The following is an 18,982-nucleotide window of genomic DNA, read 5'->3' on the forward strand; positions in this document are numbered from 1 at the left end:
CAGAGAGATCAGCTTCTCTCTCCAGGACGGAGTATGTATTTAAGGAGAAAGGAAAAACAAAAAAAGAAGGTAAGTACATAGACACAGCCCACCACCACAAAAAAAAAAAAAAAAAAAAAGCAATTTTGATTTAGCAGGATATTCCTGTATAACAGCTACACTAAACTAACTAAAGAAAAGGATGGGGGCAGTGCTAGGATGCTGCCGCCCATGTCAGCTCAATCCCGAGAGAAAAGTCTCAAATTAATGTTTATCGTGGTAAGAAAGGATTTATTTTAATTATGTAGCGTGCCATCATGTCTAGTTTTCTCTTCCACCCTTACCAGTCTTTTTTGGAATGTTTGACAAGACCGTATGGGGAAAGCCCCTAGGCTTTGGAGTCAGACAGATGTAGGTTTGAGCCCCACTCTGATGTTTACTGGATATGTAACCTTGGACGAAATACTTGACTTCCCTGGGGCTGTTTCTTTTTCTTTTAAATGTCGGGAATAATACCTTGCACCGCTGTTAAGAGGATTCGTGATAATTTATTAGAATTTCTCAGCAGAATGCCTGGCACATAGCAGTGCTTAATTAATGGCATTTGCTATTGGGTATTTTTGTTACTGTCACAACGGTGCCTACATCATAGAGCCGTTGGGAGTATTAAATGGGATAATGCAGGTGAAGCCTTCAACTTGACCTTACAGATAGTGAACACTTACTGTTAGCTAGTATTAGGAGGCAAAGTTAATAGAATAAGCAGTGCTTTATCCAGAGGCTTTTGTTGTTTTATCCCAGTTGGAGAAATTGGACCCACAAATTGAATCTGAATCGGAGCAGCTCCAGGAGAGCAGTACACATCAGTCAGCCAGTCAGACATTGTATTTAGAGTCCCACCAGGTGCAAGGTGCTGTGCATGGCACGACTCAGGCTATCTGATCAATAAAGAACCGCCCGTGCCCTGCAAAAAGCTTTGAATCTGGTTGAATATATAAAGCAAATAGAACAATAAGAAAACATAGAGAATACTGGATTGCTTAGCCGTATTTGTTTCCAGAGTGAGGCTAGGTAGAGTAGATTGAAGGAGAGTGGGTTAGGAAGGGCTGCTCGGGAGGAAGCCAGGATTGCCAGTGCCGTAGGCTAAATGTGTATAGTAGTAGGGGGAAAGTTCTGGCCTTGTTTTTGTGTTTATTTTATTTTTATGTTAATGCAACTTTGAGGTTTTCAGACCCCCCTTGCTTATTTAACACCATCGTAAAAAATGACTCCTCAGTGTTAGGCTAAGTTCTCAGGACCCTCAAGTGGAGTCCCGCCACTCATTCATAAATGTGAGTTTGCCCCAGCTCTAGGCAACCTTCTCAGACCCATTTTAAAGACCTTTTGTGAAAGTATTCATCCAATTACCATTATCAACGTGTTTCTCTGCCAGACTTTGATGTTATTTTCAGGGACTTAGACAAAGCCCCCTGGGGACCCGTGTTAACAAATAGGAAATTCTATGTCCCTGTGAGGCTGTGCCCAAACTCCGTCTTGTGTTCTGCTGAACCTGAGCCTGGCCTCTGGGACCCCTGCCTAGACTCCCACCTACCCCCTAACAGGCACAGTCTAATGACTGACTCTGTTTGCCAGGCAACCTTCAAAGGCTGGATGGACATCATGTATGCAGCTGTAGACTCCCGAAAGGTAAGGATACACCTGGCGAAACCACAGCCTTCTTAGGCGGTTAGAAAGCAGGCAGCATGGTGGCGCTTACCAAGAGAGAGCAGGTCGGGACACGTATTTGCTTGTTTGACCGATTGCAGATTGCTCTCCTCCTCTCAGTCGGTCATCACTCCCTTACACTGGCTCTGGATGATCAGGCTGTTGCCTTTTACCCGGCTCCGGTGGCGCCATCTCCCGCTGACAGAAATGTGGCTCCTGGGGGACAGCCCTCCCCCGCCCCCTCGCCTCACGATTTGCATATTCACCCCACCAGTGCTCCCCAGGGCAGGGCCTGCCAGTGTGGCAGAGGGAACAGGCAGAGAGAATGTAGAGCGCCCTCTCCGCAGCTTGTACAGCAGCTCAGGTGGTCAGTTACGGCCGATGGCGTTGGCATGTCGGAATCCCCCACCTGATCCCACTCCAGGAACTGATGCTCTGCTTTTTCCCTCCTGTCCTTTGCCAGCCTGACCAGCAGCCTAAGTATGAGGACAACATCTACATGTACATCTACTTTGTCATCTTCATCATCTTCGGCTCCTTCTTCACCCTGAACCTGTTCATTGGTGTCATCATTGATAACTTCAATCAACAAAAGAAAAAGATAGGTCTCCTCCCCTCATTACCAGTGGCCAGAGGTCAACTCAGATGAGAGGCACTTCTGTCCCTATCTCTAGAAAGAAAATGCCTCTCTTTCTCTAAAATGCACATCATCAACTCACTGTGGCCCCAGCCCCCTAGACGTTAGCCCCCGCCCCCAACTTTTTCTCCCGGGGGCTTGATTTCACAGCATGTGGTTTGCCACATTTACTCACGATTGTTGAAGCCTTTACTGGGTTTGGCATCCAACCAGAGGGAAGCAAGGTCAGAGAGGGTCTAGTCACGGGTGAAAAGGAAAGCGGCAGGTGAATAGCAAGAAATGGAGAGTGTCTGGACTCGTAATCACCTGTGGTAATCCCTGGGCACCCCTAGCAAACTGGGGTTTGAGAGCCCATCCTTGGAAAGTTCACTTACTTACTGCTCCAGATGGTTAACGATTTTCCAAAACAAACTGAAGCACTGACTCCTGTCGTCCATTTTACGAAACAAGACTGTGTCAAGGAACTCCCCACGTTGCTTTTTTGCACTCGGATTTCTGAAGGTTTAATATCGTCGGAAATTAGTCCCGGGCTAGTAACCGGGACTTGAAAATCCTTTCATTTTAAAATGCTTTTTTTTCTTTTTACAATTTTATCAGGAAAGCAGGTCCAAAAGATATGTACGAACCAGCGAGGTGCAAGCATCTCTGCCCTCGGGTGTCCCCTGCCTGAGGGCCCACAGCTGAATAGTCCATCTCCCTCGTGCCCGGCCACTGGCAGGTCTCAGGAATCCCAAGCCGAGGACAGAGGCTGGCGTTCCTTTGAATTAGAATAGTTGTCCCAGGTCTACCTCATTAGGGGGCTACTAGCCAAACTGACCTCTGGAGAGCTAAGGGGGTAAGGCCCCCCCCTCAGTGCTTAGGGTTGAACCTTAGGTCCAAACCACAGCATGTGAGAGCCTATTGTGACAGTTCGTTCTCTTCTTTCTTCCTTTACTTTGGAGGTCAGGACATCTTCATGACTGAAGAACAGAAGAAGTACTACAATGCCATGAAAAAGCTGGGCTCAAAGAAACCACAGAAACCCATTCCCCGCCCCCTGGTGAGTGCAGGCCGAGGGCCGAGTGAGACCCCATACGGAAAAGACACTGGTAGGGTTATTGCAGAGGAAACAAAGGGGTAAGTGAGGAGCCGCCTGTGCCCTCTGATCCTCTCCCAGCTGCTCCGCCCAGAGGACCTGGGGAAAACAGCAGAACAGAGATAAAGGTACGGGATGCCTTTGATATTTGTGCTCGACCTTTCCTCTGAGACTTCCTTAGGCGGCAGCAGAGAATCAGCATGTTATATAGCCACATTGGCTCTGGCACTGGTAGAGAGATGTTTTAAGAGACAACTAAAAATTAACAAAGGACAGTGAAAATGAAAGCTGACCTCTTTCCTACCAGTACAAGATAGGGCGTGGTCACTGTCTTCTCAGTTCTCTACCCAACAAGGAAGTCTTCCCAAGAGAAAGTAATACTCTGGCTATTTGTGGGAGCAGAAGAGGGTGAAACTAGGGGTCTGATGTCCTGATTTTCTGTCTCGAACCAAGCCCTTTGTAAAACAGACTCGGGCACTGGGATTCCGCTTTACCCTTCTGGTGGTGGCCGTTCCCTTGCTTCAGAGCAGATAACTGCTCCTGAAGCCATATACCCAGCGGGGTGGGACATAAGCCCCAGGCTCAAAGTTCCATCTTCTGTAACTCTCATATAAAGTAACTTTTTATTTAAAAACGGCACAACCCTAAAATAAAAGGTTATCTGGCAATAAAAGTAGAGCTCCTTTGAATCAAGAGTGGGAGGGGCGCCTGGGTGGCTCAGTCGGTTAAGCGTCCGACTTCGGCTCAGGTCACGATCTCGCGGTATGTGAGTTCGAGCCCCACGTCGGGCTCTGTGCTGACTGCTCAGAGCCTGGAGCCTGTTTCAGATTCTGTGTCTCCCTCTCTCTCTGACCCTCCCCCGTTCATGCTCTGTCTCTCTCTGTCTCAAAAAGAAATAAACGTTAAAAAAAAAAAAAAATTAAAAAAAAAGAGTGGGAGTCCCAGAGCATTTTCCCTACGTAGCCCCACACCCTGTGCCTGGCTTACTTGCCTCACCGACTTCCAAGGGAAAGGAAACCCTTGGTTTGAAAACCGACACGTTAAAGTGATCCTGAAAGTAAGCATCAGTTTAAGTGCCTAGGTTCTTTCGGAAAAAAAAAAAAAAATCAGGGAGATTTTTTGAAAATTTATTTATTTAAATTCAAGTTAGTTGACAAAATCAGGGCGATCTTAAAAAAGCGAATGTTTTTTATATTTTTCCCTGATGTCAGAGTTTCCATCCTATGATGGAAATGAGACTAAGGGGACGGGAGAGGGTTAACATTTCTGAAGTTCCGTTCAGTCCCTTGCACACGGGAACTTGAGTATATTTTCGTCCACTCTAAAATATGGTAGGAGACATTAATAAAGAGTGATCGGCCCTCATTCAGCAAATAGTTCTAGATCCCTTCCTGCGTTCCAGGCACTAGGCCCAAAGCGATGAACAAAATTCAGACCCTGTTGTCAATGGAGCTTATGATACAGAGGGGCTAGAGGTAGTAAGTAAGCGAACAGCTACAATACAGTGTGGAATGTTGGGAGAAAAACAACATTCCTTGGAGGGCCGTGACAGAGAATGTGGAGGCTTGGGGTGGGGGACCTACTTGAACAGAGTAGTCAGAGAAAGGGAAGTAGGGAAGGACTACTTCTACTTGGATAGATGAGAAGGAGCCAGAATGTTAGGGGAGGAGAACCTGGAAAAGCAAATGAGGTTCTAAAAGCAGAAAGCATCAGTATGGCCAAGTGGTAATGGCCGAGAGGAGGGGGCATGAGATTAGCTGGATGAGGCTGTGAGAGGCATCTCTCAGCCAGGCTAACAATAGGAATTTCGTTGCAAGCCCAATGGGAAACCATTGAAAGGTTTTGAGTCAAGAGGGATGTGAGGGATGTGGTGCATTTATGTTTTTAAATAATCACACTTGCTACTGTGTGAAGACCATGTTGGATGAGGGCAAGAGAGGAAGCAGGGAGACTAGTCAGGAAACTTCCAGAAGTCCAGACAGAAGGTACTGGTGCTTGGACTGGAGAAGGGCCGACAGAAGCGGGGTGACGTGGGTGGACTCAAGAGAATCAGTAGGACTTGCGGCGCATCAGGCAAGGGGAGAGGGAGAGGAAAGCGACAAGGGTGACCCTCGGGTTTCTGGCTTGGAGACTGGGTACACGATTGAGATGGGAGAAGAGAGGAGTGGGTTGGGTGAGGGGCAAGGGAAGGACTTGTTAGGTTTGAGATGTCGAGAAAGCAGCACAGGAATTCAGAGGAAAGGATTTAAGAAAACGACGTACAAAGGTGCCATGTACGCAGTAGGAATAGATGAGCTCTCCTGGGGAGAGTAGAGAAAGAAGAGTCGAAGTCAGGGAAGACATGGCCGGCAAAACGGGCTGAACAGGAGCAGTCGGCGAGGCAGGAAGACACCTAGAAGTGTGTGATGGCATAGACACGACACAGAACAGAGAGTGACAGTTTTAGAAAACTCTTGGGGAGGTGAAGACTGATGTCGGGGTCCGTCCGTGCTCCTGATGTCCTGACAGAGCAGCGGGATAGAGCTGGCCAGAAAGGCGACTCCTCTGACGAACAGGATGGCGGCTTCCACGGTCCGCTCAGAAAGGTTCTCATGAGTGCTCTTGTATCTTTCCTCCCCCTGCCCCCAGAACAAAATCCAAGGTATCATCTTCGATTTTGTCACCCAGCAAGCCTTCGATATTGTTATCATGATGCTCATCTGCCTTAACATGGTGACAATGATGGTGGAGACAGACACACAGAGCAAACAGATGGAAAACATTCTCTACTGGATTAACCTGGTCTTCGTCATCTTTTTCACCTGTGAGTGTGTGCTCAAAATGTTTGCCTTGAGGCACTACTACTTCACCATTGGCTGGAACATCTTTGACTTTGTGGTAGTCATTCTCTCCATTGTGGGTAAGTGGGACGGGAGAGGGAAGGGGAAGGGGACCTGACTGGCCTTGAGCATGAGGTTCCTGGGAGAGCAGCCGCCTCCACGGGTGTGAAGTGCGGGCCCCCTACTCTCACGGCTGGAGCCCGTGTGCATCCCTAAGTCATCCCGTGGGCCTGCCCAGTGGGTCACGTGGTCAGTGAGTCTCTTCTGTGTGTTTGTAGTAGTCTTGGATTATAAATTCCCTGGTTGAAGGGGGGGAGACGATTGATTTCGATTTGGCGGTTTGCTTTCAAGGAGTGTAAAGTCAACAGGGGAGGTAAAAGAAACGTAAAAAAAAAAGAAAGAAAGAAAGAAAGAAAAGAACCGTGGCTGCAATAGCAGTGGAAAAAGGAATGGCAAGAGATTGTGAGGCTGAATAGTAATGAAAATGGCCTGAGGGCATTCTGGTGGTGAAGGCGGTGCTCATTTTACTGAGGTTTTCCTGTGTGCGGGTATAGTTTGAGAGTTTCTTCACTGGCATGATTATCTCATTTGATCCTTATGACGGCCCAAGAAGCAGCCTAACTTAAGAGGCTGGATCTTAATAGCAACTGTGTGACATTTCGCTTCAACCTAAAGGCATGGAAGGCAGAGGAAACGGTATCCTATTCATTGGCCTCCCAGAACGTTTCCTTGGCTTCCTAAGAGGCATCTCAAATGGTAAAACACTGGCTTGCTTCCAGGTAGGTTTAACTGGCATAGGCTGGCAGAGAGAGAGTGCCCGAGGCCCGCGGGAACCAGCCCCAGAGCTGGTGACCAGTCTGGCTTAGCAAGGTGGCCACTGTGGGCTCCCAAAGGCAGCCGGCCTTCCCCTTGGCCTGTGTCAGTTTCTAGTTCTGTCCTCTGCAGAAGCACGTCTGAAAGCGTGTTGTTGCATGAAGCATTAGCCCCATTCTTCTTCCCCGCAAGAAAAGAACCCCGTGATGAGATTACTTTGGGCCACACCGTACGCTGAATTTCCCTTCAGAACGTCACAGAGCATGTTAGCCTATAGAAGGTTTTCGAAGCCCTGTAGTAAAGAATTGTTGAACACACCATCCTATCTGTGTTTAACCACAACACGCTCTTTTCAAGTACTGTGAACAGTATCTCATGTTTTAATGGAACTACTATGTGCCAGTCACCTTTTTTTTTTAATTTTTTTAATGTTTATTTATTTTGGGGAGTCGGGTGGGGGGCGGTGGGCGGGCACAGACTCCGAAGCAGGCTCCGGGCTTCGAGCTGTCAACACAGAGCCCGATGTGGGGCTCGAACTCACGAACGGTGAGATCATGACCTGAGCTGAAGTCGGACGCTCAACCGACCCAGCCACCCAGGCGCCCCGTGCCGGTCATCTTTCTAAGTGCTTTACTTGTTTTCACACCTATAGTCCTCATGGCAACCGTCTGAGCGTCATGAAGAGCTGAGGCACAGAGCAGTGACCAAGACGTGAAGCTAGTAAGCCAGTGAGCAGGGGTTCAGGTCCAGCCCCCGGCCTCAAACCCCCACTCCTAACCTCCCCCGCAACCTACTTTGGACAGTCTCGCCCTGTCGCCCAGAATGTTTTCTGCCCACCCATCGTTGAGTGCGATGGGAAACCCACAGACCAAACCATGCATCCTATCCTCAGATGATACTCAAAAATAAAGAGGAAGAATAGTTTTGGTTTTGATGATTGGGATTTTTTATTAAATAGTATTCATTTGTTCAGAAACAAAAGAATAGAAATTACCGTTTTAAAGTAAGAGGAATTGGGATAAAACTAGCCCTGGAACCTCCTAGAAGCCGCCTTAAGTGATGTTCCTGCTGCCTGGAGTGCCACCCACCCATCCTTCTCCCCTCTTCTCTGGGGACAAGTATACATTCAGCATATAAAATCAAAGGCTGGCATCTTCTTTCTGAAGCCTCACTTGCCCACAGGACGTGGAATGCAAGTTTTACAGATGTCACCTGACTTCTTACAGTCACCGGTTATGACTTAATTGAGACATTAAAAAGAAGAGAGCTGAGAGTTCATCTTGGGTCCTGGCTGAGGTAGAGATTTTCTTGAAAGCTCGAATACCTCATGGAATACGAACTCCAGAAGAGGCCCCAAGAGGCTGTCCAAACTTCCTGCATCTCATCCCTTCCTGAAAGTTAAGATTCTGTCCCAACTTAAAAAACTCAGATAAGAGTTGGGGGTGGGGGGCAGGTGGCGTGCTTGGCTGGCTCAGTCGGTAGAGCATATAACTCTGTCTCGGGATTGTGAGTTCAAGCCCCGCACTGGGCACGGGAGCCTACTTTAAAAAAAAAAAAAAAGAAAAGGGTTCAAATAAGGGGATTACATAGGCTTCTGCAGTTCACTTCACCAGTATTTATGAATCCTTAGGGTTGAAAGATGTTTCCTTATTCAGAGTAAATCCTTCCTGTCAGTAGAAACTCATGTTGTCTCATCAGGGCCTTGACAGCAAGAGAAGGCACTGAAGAAAGCATGTCATTGCCATCCCTTCAGCTGCCGTGTCGCAACCTTTGCGCGTCCCCTTCCTTCTGTGGTCCCTCTCTGGGCTCCCATTATTGCTGTGCAGTGTTAAAGGCAAGTGGTCCAGCTGAGTGGACTCCTGACTAAACATAAACAGAGAAAGGCCCTCTCATTTTACGTGGTCACCCTTGACTTTCACATCCCACTTACGCCTTGACCTTTGTGTCTGCCAATGCTGTTTCTGATCTGTGGCTGTAAGCACAAGTCTAGAAGCTCTGAATTAAAAGCCACTTCTGAGAGGTCCCTTTGGTTTTCTAGGCTACTTTGGCGTAGAAAGGATAGGGACATGGGACAATAAGAAACCAAAAATGTCTTTTCAGAGCCAGGCAGAAGATACTTGGAAAATTGGCATCACAGCGAAGTAACTAAGACATCGCAGCCAAAGGGTCATGAAGTCATGGGTGGCGCCGGGACCTCTCATCCATTGTCTGTGGATATGGAAATTTGCTAGCATTTTGGAGAGGAATCAGTAACACCTTGGAAAGCCACACACACACAAACCCAAGGAAAACGCATTGTCCTTGAATAAGAAAACAGATAAATGAGGACCTATGCATGAAATGGAGTACAGTTCACCAGTGAAAATGAACAATCCAAAATTCTCTTAACGCCAGAGATCAGTCTCACAAACATAGCGCGAAGTCTGAAGACCAAGTCAGGGATCTAAAAAACTTGTTCTAAAAAGATAGATACGGTAGAATTCTTTCAGCACGGTAGGCTGCCAGGATGCTGTCTGTCCGTATGTATAGTAGTTACAGATTCATACACAGCGAAATGAAGAAACTGGAATGGTACATACGCACCATCTCCAGGATTGCAGTTGCTTTCGGGGATGAAGGGAGAAAGCAAATTTGGTAAAATACTAGCGTCTGTTAAATCTGGATGCCTGGCGCATAGGTGTCCGTTTTAGTGTTTCCTCTGCTTTTCCGTACGTTTGAAGCATGTGACTTTCTTTTGTCATCCTGAGAGTTCAGATTGAATCGTTAGGCACTGACTCTGTGAAGTCCTTTGAGCTTAAGGGCTCCAGTGCCAGGTGACATAAGTAACGAGAAAGGGGTCTCCAATCTCAGTAACATTTCTTCTTCTGCCCTCTTAGGAATGTTCCTGGCTGATATCATTGAGAAATACTTTGTGTCCCCAACCCTATTCCGAGTCATCCGGTTGGCCCGTATTGGGCGCATCTTGCGTCTGATCAAAGGCGCCAAAGGGATCCGTACCCTGCTCTTTGCCTTAATGATGTCCTTGCCTGCTCTGTTCAACATTGGCCTTCTGCTCTTCCTGGTCATGTTCATCTTCTCCATCTTTGGGATGTCCAATTTCGCATACGTGAAGCACGAGGCTGGCATCGACGACATGTTCAACTTTGAGACATTTGGCAACAGCATGATCTGCCTGTTTCAGATCACGACGTCGGCCGGTTGGGATGGCCTCCTGCTGCCCATCCTGAACCGCCCCCCTGACTGCAGCCTGGATAAGGAGCACCCGGGGAGTGGCTTCAAGGGAGACTGCGGGAACCCCTCGGTGGGCATCTTCTTCTTCGTAAGCTACATCATCATCTCCTTCCTGATTGTTGTGAACATGTACATCGCCATCATCTTGGAGAACTTCAGTGTGGCCACAGAGGAGAGCGCGGACCCTCTGAGCGAGGACGACTTTGAGACCTTCTACGAGATCTGGGAGAAGTTTGACCCCGACGCCACCCAGTTCATCGAGTACTGTAAGCTGGCAGATTTTGCAGACGCCTTGGAGCACCCTCTCCGAGTGCCCAAGCCGAACACCATCGAGCTCATTGCCATGGATCTGCCGATGGTCAGCGGGGATCGCATCCACTGCTTGGACATCCTTTTTGCCTTCACCAAGCGGGTCCTGGGGGACAGCGGGGAGTTGGACATCCTCCGGCAGCAGATGGAGGAGCGGTTCGTGGCATCCAATCCTTCCAAAGTGTCTTACGAGCCCATCACGACCACACTGCGGCGCAAGCAGGAGGAGGTGTCGGCGGTGGTCCTGCAGCGCGCCTACCGGGGACATTTAGCAAGACGGGGTTTCATTTGCAAAAAGACCACTTCCAATAAGCTGGAGAACGGAGGCACACACCGGGAGAAAAAAGAGAGCACCCCGTCCACAGCCTCCCTCCCGTCCTATGACAGTGTAACGAAACCTGAGAAGGAGAAGCAACAACGGGCAGAGGAAGGAAGAAGGGAAAGAGCCAAAAGACAAAAAGAGGTCAGAGAATCCAAGTGTTAGAGGAAAGCAAAAATTAAACATTGTACAGATGTAAAACTTGCAAGCGAAAGATTGTTTACAAACTTCCTGAGTATTATCAATGCAGAACAGCTGTGGAGACACTTTAACCCGAAGATCTATACCAAACGTAGTCGGCTTACCATGTAACACGGTTGCATCTTGAGCAGTGACCTGCCGAGGGCAAAGGACCCTGCTCCCTGGACTCACAGATTTTCTAATGCTTGGGCAGGTGGTTACTGCATGTTCCACATCAGTCAATGCAACTTAGGACAAAACCAACAGGATACGAAAACCAGAGGAGAGGCTGCCGGGACCAGCATATTTCCGTTGCAGCCAAATGGATTTTATTTTTTCATTTTGGTGATTCTCAGAAGCAGAAAGCATCACTTTAAAAGTTTGTTTGTTCGTGCAAACTGTATTTGCATTCTTACATTAGTTAAGCTAAGCAGCACACAGGAAACACACATACACACACACACACACACACACACACACACTCCCATCTAGCCCGTGTCATTTAATTGTCCGTTTCTTTGACATAAACCGCATCTTCTCCACATGGCTTCACGTGGTTTGGAGATGGGTGGGGGAAAACAATCAGGTTTCTTCAGGCTGAGGAGGACTTGCTCAGGCCGATTCCAAACATTGTGCTCGTTCACTGCGTAGAAATGATTTGCATGATGGCATGCCGTGATCAGAAGTCATGCATGAGAACCATACACCACAGGACACTACTAACCCTGTCCCCTGCCCTGGGTCAGCCTTTGGACAGGACCCAGCCCTGCACCGTTCACTGTATTCGGAGAACAAAATGGTAAGCGTTCCATTCCACTGCAATTCCTTACGAATTCGTAGAAGTCTTTCATACATCTTCTGGGTAGGGAAACACAACCAACCGATTGACCCCACCACCACTACCAACAGAAAACAGACCCAGTCCAACAAGCAGATGGATCCGTTGTGTGTATATGTTTAACAGACATCTCTAACATACAGCCATTGTTGCCCATTTTGAAAGACGAACTATTTAATGCTGCTCGGTGTCCCGTCCACGGGGAAACTTCGATCTCGAATGGCTTTGTATTAATAATGTCACTGTAAAACCAAATCCTAGGGCTAAAAACAAAAATCAAAACAACAACAACAACAACAAAACCCAGTTCATTTGTATTGCAATATTTATGATGATTGTTTAGCCTTCATGCTGGAGAACTGACACTTGTTTGGGGCAGAGGTACAAGCGCTGTTCAAAGTGGCATGGCATCTCTAGGGGGCAATTTGGGGAACTTAGGCTTTCACGGGGGGGGGGGTCTGGGGTGCTCGCTTCAGGTAGTGTCACGTCCCGCTGCACTGTGGCTCTCTCCGGGCTTGGGTCCAGCCGGAGAGGGGTTCGGATATCCTGAACGGGCCTCTCCCTCGGCAGAGGGGTTGTCACAAGCTCACACACTGCATGATGCCTCTTGTCTCCATCTCGTCTTTCCACCAAGCAGGGCTTCCCTTACTTGCAGAGGCGGGTGAGGGCGGCCGCGCTGGGGCTAACGGCTGTGGTTCCTTTCACGTTCTAGCGAACACATAGTCACTGGTGGGACCCGAGGTAGAGATGAACCAAGCCCACGTGGTTTCTTTATCGCACCGATTCTCATGAGAAAGCGATTCAGTACTAATTCCTAAGCTGTCGCAGCTTCCCCCGCCCGGCACGTCCCCTTTCTAGCCCGTCGTGCCGCCTGCTTAGCGACCTGCCCGCTGTCATCCGAGGGTGGCTCTGGGGGGAGCGTCCTGTCTTCCGTCCCCTCTCCCACTTTAGGGAAGACGGTTTTTAGTCCAGGGGCTTCTCATCCGAGGACTAGATCTCAAAGCCAGGATGCTGCAGTTGAGTGTCTCAGGAAGTCGATACAAAGAATGAGGAGAGACTTTAGCATGCGAACTAAACCAAACTAAAATTCCTCCTGCACCATAAAGTAGAGGGGGGGGCTAAAGACCCCCCGCGATCAGACACACCAGTCTGCCTTGTAGCAGAAGCACTCGGTGGGACCGCACCACCCACCCGACTAGTTTTGCGTACGACCAACACAGCGAGGCAGTAAGCCGAGCTTTCTGTCTTCTTGGACCATTAGAAACTCTGCCCAGCTCTCCTAAGCCTGCTTCTGCAGCCTCCTCCGTAGAACTTTCGTACTACACGCGACCCAGGTTGGAAAAGCATTTCTCTCAGTGACCCTGCTAACCGCTAGGACGAATGTATAGTAACATGTACAGGCGACGTCGTCAACAGCACAAAACAGAAGCTGACGTGTGTGGCTATTCTTTTTAAGAGAATTATAAATACTGTAATATATCATTTTATTTTATCGGCATGCCTTTTTGTAAATACAAATTAACAACTTATTAAATAGGAAATGGCTTCTGGCTTATGCCATTGTCATGTTTATTTTTATTTTTTATACTTTTCTTTCTTCTTAGAACTTAGATGCTGTCAGCCAATGTACATCCCCAAACCAGACAGACAGACAAAAAATTTTTTATTGCTAATGGTCTTTTCCAAAACAACAAAAAAATATATATATTTTTGTTCCAATGTGCAATAAATTCTAACCACTTCTATGCAAGATTTGGCTACACTTCATCATTGTTCTTAGGTCTTGAGATGGGCAACAGAGCTAGAAGACCCCGCTCGGTACCCCAAGTGCTCGTGCTAGTGATGTCATTAAGCTACTAGAGCATATTAATGAGATTTTTTCTAAGATCTGCCCTTTTCCCTCCCCCAGACCCCCCAGCAGCTATCTCCTCAGTAACACACACATGGGCCTTGGTATCTGACACCCATCAGCCAGCTTCACAGGGAAGAAGCCACCTCCACTCTTAACTTGATGTTTCAACTTTTTTTTTTTTTTTTAACTTTTCCTACCTTCTTGTCCCTCACCCGCCGCCCCTCCACCCACTCGCTCACTCACTCTCTCACTCACCCGCCCTGCTCCACACTTCTTCGGTAGTAAATGACACCATCACCAGCAGTCTACACCCGCAGTTAACAGGCATTGAACTGAAAGAACCAGTGAGGACGTTTTTGTACGCCCTCGCCGGGTGGGTAAGTGGCAACGCTTTGCCAAATATTAACGAAGCCAATCAAAAAGCAGCAGCAGCCACAGTATCACTGCACATATATATATATAGATATATAAATATAATATAAATATTTATTTTTTGTAGCCAGGTCCTTGGTGCAGTATTTATACTCCACAATTCACCTTTAAAAAAGGACAAAAAGCAAAAAGACGTGTGATGCTGTTAACTTAAAATGCAGAGCCAAAGCCACTGAGCAGCAGCTGACACGGTTGCTGGTTTGTGTGTGCAAAACACCTTCCTCTCTTCTTCCCTTAACCTCCTTGCTGCTCAGGCTGAGGAGACTCCGTAATTCAGAGGGCGAGAGCAGCGAAACCTTCCCGAGTCAACGTGACCTACTCCCACTTCTCTAAATGAGCCACTTTCGGTGTCGGAAGTTGACTGGGGAGAAGTAAGCAGAAGCTCCCGGTCAAAGCCCCTGGAATGACAGTGCCCAGAGTTCTGTTCTTTTCCGCCGCAACCCGTGTAAATTTGTAAAAGACCACTAGTGAAGATGAGTGTATTAGTGAATGCATGGAGGCCAACACTGCTCTAAATGAGACGTGATACAAAGTACATCACTACTATAAGCCAAGAGGAAACAAAATAAAAATGACCCTTTTTACTGTACAAGGGAAGCCTGTCTTGGTGTCCGTCTGTTGCTTGACTCTCCCGATTCTTGAGTCCTGGGAGGGGTCTGGGAATTGGGACCTTAGCACGTGTGGGGAAAAGAGGGGAACGGAAGGAAGAGAGATCAGGGTCTCTCGCTAAGTTCTGGCTGAGAAGTAGAGATTGGAGAGAAAAGCAAGGTCCTGCCCACCAACCCCCCACCGCCCCCCAGACCCCCACTCACCCATTGCATGTGATGTTCTCCCCACTCCCGGGCCAGTGCTTAACCATCCACAAAACCCCTTCTTCACCAGTCCACCTGGCAGAGCCCCCCAAGATGATGTCAGCCAACCCAGCCGGGCTGGCCTCACTTCTGCCTTTCTCACCAGTACGTTAAGGAAAGAGCTATGCCGATGCCCCAAAGCTCGGGCGAGCACGATGCCCAACAGCCTCCACTCTGCTAGCTAACGCTGGGCCCTGCCCTCCATCACCCCAACACATACACCAGCAGACTACCGCTGGTCTCGTTCACATCCGTGCAGGGGAGAGGGGCACCGCTCCCCTCCCTCACCCTGCCCTGCTTTGGGGACATCCCTCTCTAGGCCATGTCTCCTGGTCCAGGAACACTCTCAGGAGGATTCTGAAGTGCCCACTCTAGTCTGGCTGGTAGGTCAGTCCCCAACCTCCTCCCCTCGGCCCCAGCCTCCAGGCCTGCTGTGGAGGTGAGATCGCCATGGGTTACGACTTTGTGACTTGAGTCCTGGGCGTCTTCTGCAATGATGCCTATTTCTTTTCTCAGATGTTGCCCAAAGTCTTGCAAAAAGCTTCGTTCATTTTCAGGTACCCCCACCCCCTAAAGAATCGGCTGCAACTAGCCAGCCAGGGGGACATCAGGAGAGAGGAGGAAGTCTGGGTCTGGAGGGGCCCAAGGTTTGCACAGAGTCTGCTTTGTGGCTCAGCTCTGTGCCTTCTTGGATTCCTTTTCCAAGATTTCCTCCATTAAAATGCTCCTGAGGCACCCCCTGCCCCTGCCCCCCACTGCTGTTTGCTGTACATAGAGGCTAAGTGGGGTGGGGTGGGCGGGTGTGCACGTGTGATGTGTGTGTGTGAAGAATGTATATAGGTAAAGGGGAGCGTGGTCCAGTGGTTCCAGAAAAGGGGCAGAACTCCTGTGTTCCATCCCCAGCTCAACCACTGGCTCGCTGTGTGGCCTTGGGCAAGTCACTTAACCTCTCTGTGCCTCAGTTTCCTCATCTGTAAAATGGGGATAATAATACTGACCTACCTCACAGGGGTGTTGTGAGGCTTTAACTAAATGTTTTGTAAAGTGTTTTGAGATACAGAGGCAAAGGCACTAGGGAAGGGCAAAGAATTATTTGGACTTAAGGAAGATGAAATGGTACCATAAATGCTGCTATTCTGAGAGCCATTTTAAACTGCACTGCTCCAATCACCCCCGCTTCTCATCACCAGGACAGCAGGTCGAGAAAATGTCTTTCCTTTCACTTGCTTCTGGGGTTTGTGATTATTCTAGACACTTAATTTTTTCCCTCGCTGTATCTCCTTCCCTCACCACCTCGACTTGTTCCCTGTTCCGTTTACGCGGAAATGGCAGAAATGCTTGAGAAATGAGAATGCATAAGTGGATTGGAAGTTTATAGTCTGAAATTTCAATTTTACTTTGTACTGTACATCTTTTTACTTTAGAATTTGCAATAAAGGGTTACGTCAATCTTGTTTTCAACTCTCCTCTTGGACTGGCCTGTCATTCTGTCACTGCTCTCACAGCAAAGCCCCTCGGCCCCCCGGGGGGTGGACAGACCCTCTCACCCAGCAAGACCCCACGGCTGTCCTCTTTGCCCTCCCCCGTGACAGGGGACAGAGTCTAAGGGCTCACCCAGGCTCAGCTCCTTAGATGGGCTGGCAGGGCCCTGGCCACTCAGGTGGGTGGGAAAGCTTTGGGGCTCCAGGTGGACCTTCAGGGGTCTGAGTAGAAGAGCAGCTTGGAGGCAGCAGCCCCTGAAAGTGGGGACACCACCTCTAGCCTGTGCCAACCCCCCTGCACACTCCTGCAGGGCCTCAGAGTAAACAGAAACCCGGCCTCTTGTTCAGGTCGCACCGGGTTTGTCAAGCTCCCTCTGGGGAGTCACGGATCACTCCCTCTGGGATTCAGACTCTCAGTTCAGGCAGCTCTGGGTTCAAAACCCTGACTATGCCACCGACTAGTTGTGGCCAGTTTCTTTATGTGTAATGGAGATCATACCTGCTTTTCTTGGGTTCTGAAGATTTTATCAAATAACGTACGCAACCCGCTTAGCACAGGGCCTGGCATACAGTTGGCACTCAATAAATGGTAGCTCTGGGTGCAAGAGCTACTGCGAGATAAAAAGCCTCTAAGGCTGACAAGAGGGAGGGCCTGCCTCCCACCCCGGTGCCCTAGCACCCCAGCCCCTCCTCTCCCACCGGCAGTCCCGCCGGGTGTGCGGCCATTTCCAACAAACCAACGAATGCTCCCTCCTTTGCGTATTTGGTAACGTTTATAATACGGGGAAGACGGCACTCTGCCGGGGCTGCGCTCCCGTTTCACGGCCGGGGGCACTAAGGCGAGGGGGGACCGGCCCGCGTGCAGCCCGGGCCCTCGACGGCTCGAGCTGCTCTGCAGACAGGGGCGGCCTGGGTGGCCGCCCGCCACGCGCCTGGGCGGGCCTGCGCCGGGGAGGGCCGGGGCCGGGGCCGGGGCCGTAGCCGTCGCCGCCCGTGAGCCACAGCGTGAACGTGATGAACAGCGCCCCGGCGCCCAACGCCCCCACGAAGCCGGTGAGGAAGCCGAGCGCCAGCGGCCCGACCCAGCCGGCGGGGTTGCGCTCGTACGGTGCCTGGGGCAGACGCTCCACGATCAGCTGCAGCTGGTCCCAGTCGGGCTCCGGGAGGGCGGCGCGGCGGGGGCGCGGGGGCGGGGCCGAGGCCGGGGGCGGGGGCGGGGGCGGGGCTGGGGCCGGGGGCGCGGCGGGGGCGGGAGCGGGGGCGGGGGCGTCCGGCGGGCGCAGGTAGGCCTGGCCGAACTTGCGCAGCTGCAGCGTCGCCTGCTGGTGGAGGTTCTTGCCCAGCTCCCGGGCCACGTCCGGCCGGCCGCAGCGCCGCAGCGCCCGAGCCACGCGGTCCCAAGAGAGGGTCGGGGCCTCGGCCGCCAGCCAGTCCGCCAGCCTCTCCCGGCAGCCGTCCGACACCTCCGCGGACTCGGCCGCCGCCCGCTTCCGCCGCCGCCGCCACAGCCGCCACAGCCTGCCCGGCGGCTTGGACGTGGGCCCCGGCGTCTCCGCGCGGGCCAGCCGGTCCTCAGAGAGCCGGGCCAGCTCGGCCTCGACGTCCGGCTCGGGCACCTTCAGGAGCGACTGGAAATGGTCGCACTCCTCCGGGGTCAGCAGCTCGGCCAGACGGACGGCCGCGTGGGGGCCCATAGCGTCCAAGGCCCCCGCCGGGGCCAGCGCCCAGCCCCAGAGCGCCAACGCCAGGGCCCGGGCCCGCGCGGCCGTCGCCGTCCCCGTTGCCATCGCCGTCTGTGACCCGACTGGGCGGGGAGGAGCTCAGAACACCCACGGTGGGGGAGGGGAGCCTGACACTGGCGGCGGGGGAGGGGAGAGGGCGGGGCTTCTGCCGGCCGGGACTGGGGGCCAGGGGGCAGCTGACACTTGGGGCTTCGTGGGAATCTCCCAGCACCCAGAAACTAGGAATCAAAAGGAATTGGAGGGAGTTTTTCAACACCCAAGGGTGGCGGGGGGAGGGAGGGGAGACCCAGTCCCCTAGGATAGGATAGAATCCTGGGCCCTTCTATTAAAATGCCTGCCCAACGCCTGACTCCCAGCCATCCCACTAATGCTTCAAACTTAGCAAGTCTCCCACATCTCTAATAACCCATTTGTAACCCCTCAGCCTCCAGCACAAGCCCTAGACCCCTTGCTCCCCATTATCCAATATCCAATCCCTAATTCTCGGACTACCAAATATTTATAGACTCTACCAATTCCCACCCTCCCACAGGTACCTCCAGACCCTCAGCTCCTCTTGTCTAGATAAGATAAGCTATTCAAGTGCCCACTCCCACTGCACACACGCTGGGGCCCCACTCACTGGCCTTGTTTCCTGAGCAACCTCGGGTCTGGCTCCCCTTTGGCTCTTGGCCCACACGCTTCTGCCCTAGTCACTCCTCAGCCAGAGTGGGTCCTTTC

The 18,982-nt window shown here is 50.6% G+C and overlaps 2 protein-coding genes across 10 annotated transcripts in view; one reads left to right on the forward strand and one right to left on the reverse strand.

Moving 5' to 3' along the window:
* SCN8A (sodium voltage-gated channel alpha subunit 8) overlaps positions 1-16,505 on the forward strand; it is a 177,284-nt gene extending 160,779 nt beyond the window's left edge. For 8 of the 9 annotated variants that reach the window (XM_045466872.1, XM_045466871.1, XM_045466874.1 and 5 more), the window contains 5 exons: positions 1,612-1,665; positions 2,147-2,284; positions 3,255-3,359; positions 6,024-6,294; positions 9,904-16,505. In XM_045466872.1, the coding sequence (XP_045322828.1) occupies positions 1,612-1,665; positions 2,147-2,284; positions 3,255-3,359; positions 6,024-6,294; positions 9,904-11,051 (1,716 nt within the window). In that variant the 3' untranslated portion in view covers positions 11,052-16,505. The remainder of the gene's footprint in view (positions 1-1,611; positions 1,666-2,146; positions 2,285-3,254; positions 3,360-6,023; positions 6,295-9,903) is intronic. The other variant, XM_045466879.1, reaches the window with a different exon arrangement.
* Positions 16,506-17,274: 769 nt separating this feature from the next.
* TMDD1 (transmembrane and death domain 1) lies at positions 17,275-18,346 on the reverse strand. Its single transcript, XM_045466880.1, has one exon. The coding sequence runs from the start codon at positions 18,305-18,307 to the stop codon at positions 17,294-17,296; it is 1,014 nt and encodes a 337-aa protein (XP_045322836.1). The 5' UTR covers positions 18,308-18,346; the 3' UTR covers positions 17,275-17,293.
* Between the last annotated feature and the right edge of the window lie 636 nt (positions 18,347-18,982).

This window comes from Leopardus geoffroyi, chromosome B4, assembly GCF_018350155.1.
Source record: "Leopardus geoffroyi isolate Oge1 chromosome B4, O.geoffroyi_Oge1_pat1.0, whole genome shotgun sequence".
NCBI lineage: Eukaryota > Metazoa > Chordata > Mammalia > Carnivora > Felidae > Leopardus > Leopardus geoffroyi.